Here is a 13,134-nt window from a genome sequence, read left to right on the forward strand (position 1 = left end):
AAGATTTTTCCCCCAACTTTTTATTTTAAAGAAAATTGAAATTTTCAGAGAATTTGAATATAGTATGGACACAAACGTGCACCACATCTGCACACCCTTCACACAGGTTTCCTTGGCATGGATTTGCCAGTTGTTAATGTTCTGCCACCTTTATCTCTCTGTATATATAAATTTCTTTGAGTGAGCCATTCAAAATGCAGATACAACACTTAACCTCTAAATATATCAGCATTTATTTAAAACCTAAATACATATACCCTTTATACCATCGTCTCCCACAATACCACTAGTACATCTAATACAATTGCAATTCTGTAATGTTATATGTAATCAGTATGGAAATTTCCCCACTTTTCCCAAAAATGTCTTTATAGCTGGAGTTTTACATAACCCAGACCACCCGTCTTGTATAATTGTCCCTCGTTCTGGCTTTCTAATTGCTTCTTTATGATCAGATTTAGAATGTATAAATGACACTACTTTACTTACATGATATTGTAGCCTTCTCATTGCCTCACACCAGGAGGCATATAGTCAATTTGTCCCACTGTTGATTGTCCGTTTGTTAAGGTGGTGACCACTAGACCTTTTTATTGTAAAAGTAGTTTTTCCCTTCTGTAACTCGTAATCTGTAGGGTGGTATGTTGAATCCATGTGAATATTCTATTCCCCAATAACCTTTCAGCCAGTGACTTTAGCTTCCACTGATGATCCTTGCCTGAAATGAATAATTACCCTGGAAGTTGTAAAACAATAATTTTCTACTTCTGTCATTCCTTCTACTTTTATTAACTAGAATTGTTTTTATAAAGAGGCTTTCCTTTTCTCCTTGTCTACCCTTCAGAATGTGTGTGTATGTGCATGCACACTATTAAACATAAGCATACCCCTCATGTTGAGTGTGTTATAAGGCATTGTCATTGTCATTGTTCTTTTCAGTGTTCAAATTGTCTCATGTTGGCCTGTGTCCTTTGAGCGCTTCCTTGTTTCCTGGCACAGAAGATGCCTTAGGCTCACTTTGTACTTTCCCTGCCTTAGGCCTGGAATCAGCCTTTTCTCCAAGAGACTCTGTTCCTTATACTAGGAAATCATATTTAGAAACCAAGATTTGAATGCTAGGGGCCACCCACACTGCTCCTGGAATTCTATTGCTTCTATGCTCTGTCCGGGGACAGAATTAAAAAATAATATTTTAAAAATATTATAGGAGTAATATAGGAAAGAATGTTTTTTAAGGATCATGAGTTTATATTGATTTGTGTAATTCAAACTTAACATTACTTTTATATTTTTATCTCCCGTAAAATTTTGGTTATTATAAAAAATATATTTACTTATTTCCTTTATGCTGCAATATATACAAAATATTTCAGAATTATATTACTATTAACAGTAAGCCTACCATGTGAAGTTGAAGATTTACTTGTAATTATTTTTGTCATTAGAAATAGGTTTGTTTCTGTTTGTATTGTTTTAGAGTTTCTTTTGAAAATTTTTGTCTTTCATATATAAAACATTTACATACTTTAAAGTTTGAGTATATATGAAAAGGTATACTCAGAGAAGTCTTACTCTCATCCCTGTGCTTTTCCCCCTGCTCCCACCTATCCCTTAATAGACAATGATTTTTATTAGTTTCCATTTTATTCTTCCTCTGTTTATGTTTACAAAAAGAAACCTTTGTGTATTTTTCTCCTATTTTTATATGTATTTTCTTATTTCTATTTCTCTTCCTTATACCAGTGGTCTCATTTTAAGTACATTCTTTTTGCATCTTGCTTTTCTCAATCTTTTTTTTAAAGGCTATAGTGCAAGGGTCTGATACCGGTCAGTGGCCTGTTAGGAACTGGGCCGCACAGCAGAAGGTGAGCGGTAGGTGAGCAAGCGAAGCTTCATCTGTATCTGCAGCCGCTCCCCAATGCTAGCATCACTGCCTCAGCTCCACCTCAGATCATCAGGTGTTAGATTCTCATAGGAGCACCAGCCTCTGGTGCCAAAAAGGTTGGAGACTGCTGCATAGAGTACTTGATCACATAGATGTACCATCATTTATTCAACCAAACTCTTGTGTATGGGGATTTGGTCATTTCTAATATTTTGCTCTTAGAGATCAATGAATAACCTGTGCTTATATTGTTTGTATTTATGGGGGGAGGTACCGGCAGGGTAAATTCGTGGAAGCGAGATTGCTTGGGGAAATGTATATATAGTTTTGTTAGATAGTGCCAAACTTCCAACCTTAGAGGTGGTACCATTTGACACTGCCACCAGCAAGGCGTTAGAGAGTCTCTAACCTGGCCAGCAGAGTGCTGTCAAGCTTTTGAGCTTTTGCTAGTCCTCATAGATGAAAAATGTTATTTCATTGGTTTTAATTGCACTTTTGTTATTATGAATGCATTTGAAAACAAAATTTTCTTTTTTTTATGTAGTTTAATTGATTAGTCTTTTTTTACTTCTAAATTTTGAGTCATAGTTAAGACTTTCTGACGTCTGCATTTTAAAGGAATTCACCCATATTGTCTTCCCGTACTTGGTTTTTTTTTTTGTTTCGTTTTGTTTTTCATTTTCTATTTGTATCTCTCTGACTCATTTGGAGTTTATCCTGGTGTGAGGTTTGGATTGTTTTATCCTTTTTCCAAATGGCAATCAGTAGTCTCACATCACTTATTATAGAATCCATTTTTTTCTTCTTCAGAGAAGGAAGGGAAAGGTATGCCTGGTTTTAGAAGGGAACAGTTCACAAAATTAACATTCTGATATAGAAGATTTTTTTGTGTGTAAGTCAATTTTATTGGCAAAAAGCTGAATGAGAATGAAGCTTGACCCAGAGACACAACTGGACTCCCTAATGTAATTGAATTTATACCTCACCATTACAGGCCCTGACTTTTCAGGAGCAGGACTGAATCCAGCACACTGGCTGTGTGGTGGGCAGAGCAGGCCCTCCCCGACCACAGGCTCTCCAAAGGGCAGCACTGTGCCCACACGACCTGCCAGTTCATTCTGAGGCCAGATAGGGCGCTCAGATCCAGGGCCACAGACTTTTACCTGACATCATCCAACAAAAATGAAAGTGCAGTTTTTTCGTTTTTGTTTTTAATTGTGAGAAAGGGGATTGGAGAAGACACGGTAATTGTTTTCCAGTTGGTAGTAGTGCTGCTGCCTCGGAAGTAAAGGACATTTGGAAATGTGTATGGGTGAGATTTGTCACAAGCGCTGTGTATGTCACTGGCTCAGATTTTTAGAAAAGGGCTAGGGATGTTAAATGACCTGCAGTATTAGGGAAAGTTGCCTCCATTGGAGCTGTCACATTCAAGTGCCAGTAGTAGCATCTCTATTGAGAAACAGACATTAACGAGAACTTGTTTCCCTACCCATTTGTCACTTACTAGCCATCTTGGTTCACAGATCCACTTTTGAGATATCACAGTGTGTTCTAGTCATCCTTATTTCACTTAATAGAGGCTCCAAAGCAGTGAGGCTGGCAATTTGGGTATGCCAAAGAGAAGCTGTGAACTTTACCGTAGTTGTGTATGTGTTGGAAAAAACACAGAATATACAGGGTTTGGTGTTATCCATGGTTTCGGGCATCCCTGCGGATCTTGGAACTATCTCCTTTGGATAAAGGGACACTATTGTAGTTACAGATTTTTTTTCTTTTAGAGAATTATGTATGCAGTAATTTATGCTTTCATTTAAAATGTTTTGAAATGAAATAATGTATTGAAACTCTTAGTTCGGTGTCTGGCACATAGTAAGCACTCAATAACTATTAGTCGTGACATTAACTGGTTTTTATAACAATTGTTAATGAACCTTTATGTATATTTTCAGAGAGCTATTGCTTACCTTTTTCCCAGTGGTTTGTTTGAGAAGCGAGCCAGGCCAATAATGAAGGTAATTACCTTAATATTTTAAAAAATTTAACTTAAGTTTATATGTTACAATAATTATCTGATGCACTTTTAATTTATTTTACAGCATCCTGAACAGATTTTTCCAAAACAAAGAGGTAAGTTTGCTCAAGAATTAAACAAACAGTTCTTTTTTACTACAGTGTTTTGCTGCACATCAGCACCCACTCATGTATTATGGCGACGCACTCTCATGTCCTGGCAGAGTCACATCATTGGTCAGAAATAGTTTATAACTAATAACGAATTATGGGGGTTTGTAACCGATTTCTTCTTAATTAAGTAATATTAAAATTAGATCAGATTAGAGTTTATGCCTATAATGTCACATTAATTTATTTGCATTCTAATATGCTTTTTGATGAAGATGTTTGGTACAGATCTGAAAACTAATTCAGTGGGTTTTTTTTTTACATCAAAAGTAAAAATTTTTCTTCATATTTTCACTGAATATAGATCCCCACATTTTTTGGTCTTTATTGATGTGATTCCATTGTCTTTCTCGCATTGTTTCTGATGAGCAATTAACCATCATTCTTACCTGTCCCCCATTATCTCCCTCCACCGTTTTCTCTGGCTTCTCTTAAGATTTTCTCTTTATCTTTTAAATCTGTAAGATAAAATCTTGAAGAAAACATACAATAAGACTTAAGGTTGCCAGGAAATAATATATTTACTATTTTCTAGTTTACATTAGGAACCTCTTATTCATTGTGGATGGATGGTAGTTGTCAATTCATTTAAAAAGTTTTAAAGCAGGAAATTATTTCTCAAAAACACTAAACATATAAATTTATATTTACTTATCAATCTTTTGCCATAACCCTAGAGGTTTTTTTTTCTTTGAGTATGTATTTCTTCCTCATTTCTTTTGCATAACCCTGCCACTGATGCATCATCAAAGATTTTTAGTTTTGATTATTTACAATGGAACAAATAACTTGAACTTTCTAACAAATCTGAGTGCAGAGTATTTCTATATTTCTACAGATTTTTCCCCTTACCACACTGAAGTTCAACAAACTTTTTTTAGTGACTTGCCTTTGAGTCTAAAGCAGCCAACTTAGTTTTCATAGAAGCAACAGCTGTCTTTTCTGTTTTCACTCCTATTTCATCTGTTTTTATAATATTTAGTTTATGTAATTATAGAAATAAATACACTGTGATAAACAGTGATAGTGATTTTTTAGGTGGCTCCTCTGTTTTTCAACGTCTCAGGCTCTTCACTTCTCTCTCTTCCTCTCTTTGTTTTACATATCTCTACTAATTGCATCTCTTTTTATATATCCGCCCCTCTAAGGCTGGTTCTTTCTGTCAAATTTTACCAGCTTCTCAGCATTAGAAGTTTATTATTACTGTCAGTTGGGCTTAACAACTGAAACTTCTGTACATTCCTGCAAAATGCCCATGTGTTATTTTAGAAATACGTCACTCTTGGTAGGATTTTCTTACATTGCAGTTAACTATATTTAACCATGTTTAAACAATACTCCTTTATAATCAGCAACATATTTTTTGCCACCCACCCACCTACCTACCTACCAATTTTGCTATGCGTTGTAAATATAGGTCAAACTGGTTTTTATGTTAAAAGATGTGAGTGAATTTTATATTTGAATAGATTATGACACCTGTAATGTGCTGCTGCTTCCCTTATTAAAAGATGAAAGCTTCCAGATTGAGTTAATATAAAAATCCTGCTTTACTGTTTAAAGCAAGTGATAAAAATATTGAGAAGAACAAAGGTATATACTGATTGATGACAGAAGCAAGGAGTAGTATGTAATACTAGACAAAATGGAATTCAGAGAGATTAGAAAATGGTTCAATGAGACAAGAATGTTAGTTTATATAGATAAAACCAAAGGTTCATGGATCTGACGACCATGAACCTTATTGTACCAAGCATTTAGCATTGAAATGTTTAAAGCAAAAGCTGTTAACTAAGGCTTTAAAGAATTTGAATAGCATAGCATGATTTTATAGATACAAGTGCAAGGAATACATTTGCTATGCAGATGCCAATGGAATATTAATAGAATTATGATGTAATAGGTTATAGAGAAAACCTAACAAATTCCAAAAGGGTAGATATTATATAGATTCAATTTTTATGACTTAAAAATCAATAGAATCATTAAAGAGGAAATCAAAATTGAAATTACAGACTGTTTAGAAGTATATGACGACAATGAGCACAGTTCCTATCAAACCATATGGGATGTGGACAGTTTGTAATTCAGAGGCAAACATGATTATTAGACGTTAAGAAAGACTAGAAATAAACGAACTAAGTATTTAGTTAAAGAGGCGGAAAAAAGAAGTAAGTTGATGAACAAAGTGAAGAAATTTAAAAGAAATGGTTGGATAAATAAAACCAGCTAGTTCTTTGAAAATGCCAATGAAATTAATCAGATTTTGGCAAGTCTGGTCAAAGAGAAGAGGGAAAACATAAGAGGACAATATTGATTTATTTTAAAATTTTTTTATTAAAGTATAGTTGGCATACAACATTATATTAGTTTCAGGTATACAGGTGATCCCACATTTTCTTACGATGTGCTCACTACACTAGGTCTAGTAACCATCTGTCATCGTGCGAAGTTATCACAATATTAATAACAGTTTTCCCCTTTACGTTTTTCACTCATCCCTCCATCCCTCCACCCCTCTGGCAACCATCAGTTTGTTATTTGTTTCTATGAGTCTGTTTTTGTTTTATTTGTTCACTAGTTTTAATTTAAAAAACTACACATATAAGTGAAATCATATGGTATTTGTCTTTCTCCATCTTATTTCACCTAGCATAATACCCTCTACGTCCAACCATGTTGACGCAAATTTGGTTCTTTTTTATTATTGAATAATATTCTATTGTATATAGGTACACATCTTTATCCATCCATCGATGGCTACCTAGGTTGCTTCCATATCTTGGCTATTATAAATAATTCTGTAACGAACGTAGGGGTTCATACATCATTTCAAATTAGTGTTTTCAATTTCTTCAGATAAATACCCAGAAGTATTACAGGGGCTTATGATAGATCTATTTTTTAGTTTTTTAAAGAATCTCCATACAGTTTTCCATAGTGGCTGCACCCATGTGCGTTCCCACCAACATTCTCCACATCCTCGCCAGTGTTTGTTATTTGTTGATAATAGCCCTTCTGACTGGTATAAGGTGGTATCTCATTTCTCTGACGATTAATGATGTTGAGCATCATATCTTCTTTGGAGAAATACCTCTTCACATCCTCTGTCCATTTTTTGACCAAATTGTTTATTTTTTTGTTATTGAGTTATATGAGTTTCTTATATGTTTTTTATATCAACCCTTTATTGGATATATCATTTACAAATATATTCTCCCTTTCACTAGTTTGTATTTTCATTTTGTTGATAGTTTCCTTTGCTGTGCAGAAGATTTTTAGTTTGATAAAGTACGTTTGTTTATTTTTGCTTTTTTTCCCCTTGCCCAAAGAGACATATTCAAAAAGGTATTACTAAGACTGATGTCAAATAATTTAATACTCTGTTTTCTTCTAGGACTTTTATGTTTTCAGGTCTTGCATTTAAGTCTTTAATACATTTTGAGTTTCTTTCTGTATACGGTATAAGAGTGTTCCAGTTTCCTTTTTTTTTTTTTTACATGATAATGTGCAGTTGTTCCAATACCATTTGTTGAAGGACTCCATTGCATATTCTTGCCTCTTGTCAAAGATTAGTTGATCATATAAGCAAGAGTTTATTTCTGGACTCTCTGTTCTGTTCCATTGATCTGTGTTTCTGTTTTTGTGCCAGTACCATACTGTTTTGATTATTATAGCTTTTTAGAATAGTTTGATATCAGGGAGCATGATACCTTCAACATTGTTCTTTCTTCTCCAGATTGCTTTAGATATTCATGGTCTTTTGTGACTCTGTATAAACTTTAGGATTATTGTTTTAGTTCTGAAAAGAATGCCATAGGCATTTTGATAGGGATTGCATTGACTCTATAGATTGCTTTGAATAATATGGTCATTTTAATGATAATCGTTCAATCCAAGAGCACAATATATCTTTCTATTCATTTTTGTCCTTTTCAGTTTCTTTCTTCAGTGACTTATAGTTTTCAGAGTACAGGTCTTTCACCTCCTTGGTTAAATTTATTCCTAGGTGTTTTGTTCTTTTTGATATAATTGTAAATGGGATTATTTTCTTAATTTCTCCTTTTGATCATTCGTTATTAGTATATAGAACATGATGGATTTCTATATATTAATTTGCATCTTGCTACTTTACTAAATTCATTTATTCTAATAGTTTTTTGGTGGAATCTTTAGGGTTCTCTATATATAATATCATGTTGTCTGCAAATAATGGACGTTTTACTTGGATGACTTTTATTTCTTGTATGATTGCTGTGGCTAGAGCTTCCAATACTATATTGAACAATAGTGGTAAGAATGAGCATCCTTGTCTTCTTTCTGATCTTATAAGAAAAGCATTCAGCTTTTTATCATTGAGTATATTAACTTGGCTTCTCATATATGACTTTTATTATTTTGAGGTAAGTTCTTGCTATATCCACTTTGTTGAGAGTTTTTATCATTAATGAATATTGAATTTTGTCAGATGCCTTTTCTGCACCTATTGAGATGATCATATGATTTTTATTCTTGGTTTTGTCACATTAATTGTTTTGTGGATATTGAACCATCCTTGCATCCGTGATATAAATCCCACTTGATCATGGTGTATAATCTTTTTAATATATTGTTGAATTCAGTTTTCAGTATTTTGTTGAGAATTTTTATATCTGTGTTCACCAGGGATATTGGCCTATAATTCTCTTTTTCTGTATTATCTTTGTCTGATTTTGGTATCAGGATAATGCTGGCCTCGTAGAATAAATTCAGAAGCATTCCTTCCTCTCTAATTTTTTGGAAAAGATTGGAAAGAATAGATATTAATTTTTCTTTAAATGTTTCATAGAATTCACCTGTGAAGCCATCCGTTCCTGGGCTTTTGTTGGTTGGAAGTTTTTCAATTAGTGCTTCAATTTCATTGCTAGTAATCAATCTGTTCAGACTTTCTGTTTCTTCCTGGTTTACTCTTGGAAGGTTGTGTGTTTCTAGAAATTTATCCATTTCTTCTAGATTGTCCAATTTGTGAGCATGTAATTGTTCTTAGTATTCTTTAAAGATCTTTTGTATTTCTGTGGAGTCAGTTGTAATCTCCTCTTTCATTTCTGGTTTTATTTATTTGGGCTCTCCCTCTTCTTTATGAGTATTGTTTGTCAATTTTATTAATCCTTTCAAAGAACCAGCTCTTAGTTTCATGTTCTTTTTAAGTGTTTTGGGTTTTTTTTGTTTTTGTTTTTTGTCTCTATTTTCTTTATTTCCACTCTGATCTTTATTATTTCCTCGCTTTTTCTTACTTTGGTGTTTGGTGTCTGGTGAGAGCCTGCTTCCTGGTTCATAGACAGCTGTCTTCCCCTGCGTTCTTACATAGTGGAAGGGATCAGGGATCTCTCTGGAGTTCCTCTTATGAGGGCATTAAGCCTATTCATTAGGAAATAGCCTTAATTACCTCTCAAAGGTCCCAAATCTAAATACCAACATATTGTGAGAATTAGGTTCATATGAATTTTTTGAAAGGGGGGAAACAAACATTCAGTCTACAGCAAGTATATAGTATAAAACAAGTTAAAACCATTTGTGTTTTTTAACATGCAAACAATCTTCTATACTTCAGTAGGTATACATATGTAAATGCACCAAAGGAGTCCAGAACAATAAACTCTAACCTTGCCTCTGGTGGGGGAATTCTAATATTTATTCTTTATAAGAAGACTAAGCAACAGCACTGCTTAGAGGAAAATTTATAACATTGAATGCATACATTAAAGAGAAGATCTAAAACCAATCATCTAAGCTTCTGTCTTAGGAAAGTAGAAAAAGAAGAGCAGATTAAACCCAAGATAAGCAGAACAGAAATAATAAAAATTAGAGCAGAGATGAATGAAATTGAAAACTGGAAATCAGTGGAGAAAATCGGCAAAACCAAAAGCTGGTTCTTTTGAAAAGGTCAATATAATTAATAAGCCTATAGCCGGGCTAACTAAAAAAGAGGAGAGTACATAAATTACTAATATCAGAAATGAAATAGGAGACACTGCAACAGATCCCATGGACATTAAAAGGATAATTAAGAAATACTATGAATAACTCTGTGCCTACAAATTTGATAACCTTGATGAATTGGACCAGTTCCTTGAAAGACACAATCTGCCAAAATTACACGAAAATAAGTAGATGATTTGATTAGGCCTATATCTTTTAAAGAAATTGAATGAATAATTAATAACCTTAGGTTTAGCCATGGCTTTTTAGATATAACCAGAGTCATGATCCCTGAAAGAAAGAATTGATAAGCTAATTTCATTAAAATTAAAATTTTCTGCTCTGCAAAAACTACTGTCAAGAGAACAAAAGAAAGCCAAAGAATGGTAGAAATTATTTAGAAAAGGACTTTTATCCAAAATATACAAAGAACTCTTAAAATTCAACAATTGGAAAACAACTTGGTTTAAAAATGGGCCAAAGACCTTAACAGACACGTCACCAGAGAAGATACACAGATGGCAAGCAGATGAAAAGATGCTCCACCTCAGAGAAGTCCAAATTAAAGCAACAGTGAGAGACTACTACTCACCTATTAGAATGGCCAAACTCCAGAACACTGACACCACCAAATTCTGGCAAGGTTGTGGAACAACGGGAATTCATTGCTGTTGGGAATGCAAAATTGTGTGGCCACTTTGGAAGATAGTTCGGCAGTTTTTACAAAACTAAATATACTTTTATTATATGATCCAATCATTGCGCTCCTTCATATTTATCCAGAGGAATTGAAAACTTATGTCTACATAGAAACCTGCACACAGGTGTTAGTAGCAGCTTTACTCATAATTGTCAAAACTTGGAAGATATTCTTTAGTTGGTAATTAAACCAGTACATCGAGACAATGAAATATTGTTCGGAACTAAAAAGAAATGAGCTACGAAGCCATGAAAAGACCTGGAGGAACCTTACATGCATATCACTAAGTGAAGGAAACAGATCTGAAAAGGTTGCATGTATGATTCTAACTATATGACTTTCTGGAAAAGGCAAAACTATGGAGACAGCGAAAAGGTCCCTGGTCACCAGGAGTTAGGGATAAGGAAGTAATGAATAGGAAGTGCACGGAGGATTTTTAGGGCATCAGAACTACTCTGTTTGATATTGTTGTGGTGGATACATGTTATTATAAATTTGTCCAAACTCATAAAATGTATAACACCAAGAGTGAACCCTAATATACTCTATAGACTTTGGGTGATCGTGATGTGTCAGTGTAGGTTCATCCATTATTAAGAAATGTACCACTTTGGTGAAGGATGTTGATAATGGAGGTGGCTATGTGTGTACATGTGGGGGCGGGGGTATATGAGAAATCTCTGCATCTTCCTCTCAATTTTGCTTCGAACCTAAAACTAAAATATGAAGTATTTAAAAAATAATAGAAGAGTGTGTTGTATAATCAATGTTATAGAAAGTATAGATAACTGAGGAGCATTATCAAGAGCAACAAAAACAAATGCAAATAAAACTTAGAAACATAGATAAGAGGTTTATATGAAAATTATAAAACTTTTAGGTCATAAGTGAAAATCTAAATAGCTGAAAAATGATTTCATGTTCCTGTAAGGAAGGATAATATTACAAAGCAAGTACCTTCAAATTTTTTAATAAATTTCACTCAAAATCCTCGTAGGACTTTTGAGAGAAATTTGTAAAGTTTATTTTAAAAAGTAAATGTGCAAGAAGCAGTGAGAAATTTTTAAAAATAAATAATAATGAAGGAAATTTTGATACTATCAAGTATCAAAATGCAGCAAAAAGCTGATTTTAATTAAATGGCGTTTGGTGCAAATTGACAGAACTGATTAGCGTATTCACTGTCACCATTTGTTTGTTTATGCCATATTTGTGAGTCCTAAGACTCAGTATTTCAAATTTTAACAATTTTGGCAACAGGATTCATTTTACAATTAATGTGAACTGTGAAGTACGCCATCTTTTTTTCTCTCTTTGTATAAGATACATGATGGGGCATCTAAAAATCTGTGACATCTTTGTTTGAATGAAATCAAGTGTATATATATGTAATATATATATGCATATACAAACATACATATGAAATCAAGTATGCACCTACGCAAATGAAATGAGACACAACTCAAAAATCACTCCAACCTTTATGGTAGAGTCTCACGTGCAATCATGATATTTGTCTTTTTTGGTCACCGTCTGGCTGTTTTAACAATACAGTGAAAATTGATTGCATAGTAAAGTTGTAAATACTGGAAAATATGCAGGATTTCACGACGTCTATGAAAATGATTTTGGAGAAGTATTTAATTCATCCATAAGCCATAGCCAAATAAGAATCTTGTTTTATTTTTCAAGATAAACTCTCTATCAGGACTTTTTTTCACCATTATGAAATTTTGGTCTTCATTTTAAGTGTGTCCACTTAAAGTGGCCCATGTGTAATGCCAGTTATCCTCAGAAGGAGGTAGTATTTCAACAGAGAAGAGTGTAGTATTTTAAAAACTAATGGGTAACGACTCTTTGCTGGACGAAATACTTGAATTTATGTTTCACAAATATAAATTCCAGATACAATAAATTTCTGAACATAAAAACAAATAAAAATTTCAGAAGAAAATATAGGAAAATAGTTTTTAGAAATCCCAAAGTATTAAAGCATGCTTTCTCAATGAAGGTGGTGCTTCCCGCAAGGGGGCGTAAGTCGGTTCATCGGAGGTGAAAGAAATCTCAGCTTTACAGTGTTCCAGCCCTCCAGAGGGCTACAGTACATATGAACAGACATGTACAGTAGTTATCTGTGGTATGAAAATTTCATCGGGAGGGAGGCAATTGCGGGGAAAACTGTCTCAAAAGGCTTCGTAGTAGGGACGACAATGAGAAACAGTTTAAAAACATTGCCATAGAGGAGAAGTAACAATTTCTACAAATATGTGTATTTTAAACTTCTTCATTACAAAATTAAAAGGCAAGTGACAGATTGGGACAAAAGAGTTTACAACTTATGAAATGGACAGAGGAGTGTAATCTTTAATGTACTGGAGTTCCTACAAATTGTTAACAGAGAAATAACTCA

At 33.7% G+C, this 13,134-nt stretch overlaps 1 protein-coding gene across 4 annotated transcripts in view; it reads left to right on the plus strand.

Annotated features, from left to right (window-relative positions):
* MRPS9 (mitochondrial ribosomal protein S9) overlaps positions 1-13,134 on the plus strand; it is a 58,352-nt gene that overhangs the window by 23,879 nt on the left and 21,339 nt on the right. For all 4 annotated transcript variants that reach the window (XM_025039083.1, XM_006920791.3, XM_025039084.1 and 1 more), the window contains exons 3-4: positions 3,835-3,897; positions 3,982-4,012. In XM_025039083.1, coding sequence (XP_024894851.1) covers positions 3,835-3,897; positions 3,982-4,012 — 94 coding nt within the window. The remainder of the gene's footprint in view (positions 1-3,834; positions 3,898-3,981; positions 4,013-13,134) is intronic.

The sequence above is a fragment of the Pteropus alecto genome, unplaced genomic scaffold (assembly GCF_000325575.1).
Source record: "Pteropus alecto unplaced genomic scaffold, ASM32557v1 scaffold288, whole genome shotgun sequence".
Lineage (NCBI taxonomy): Eukaryota > Metazoa > Chordata > Mammalia > Chiroptera > Pteropodidae > Pteropus > Pteropus alecto.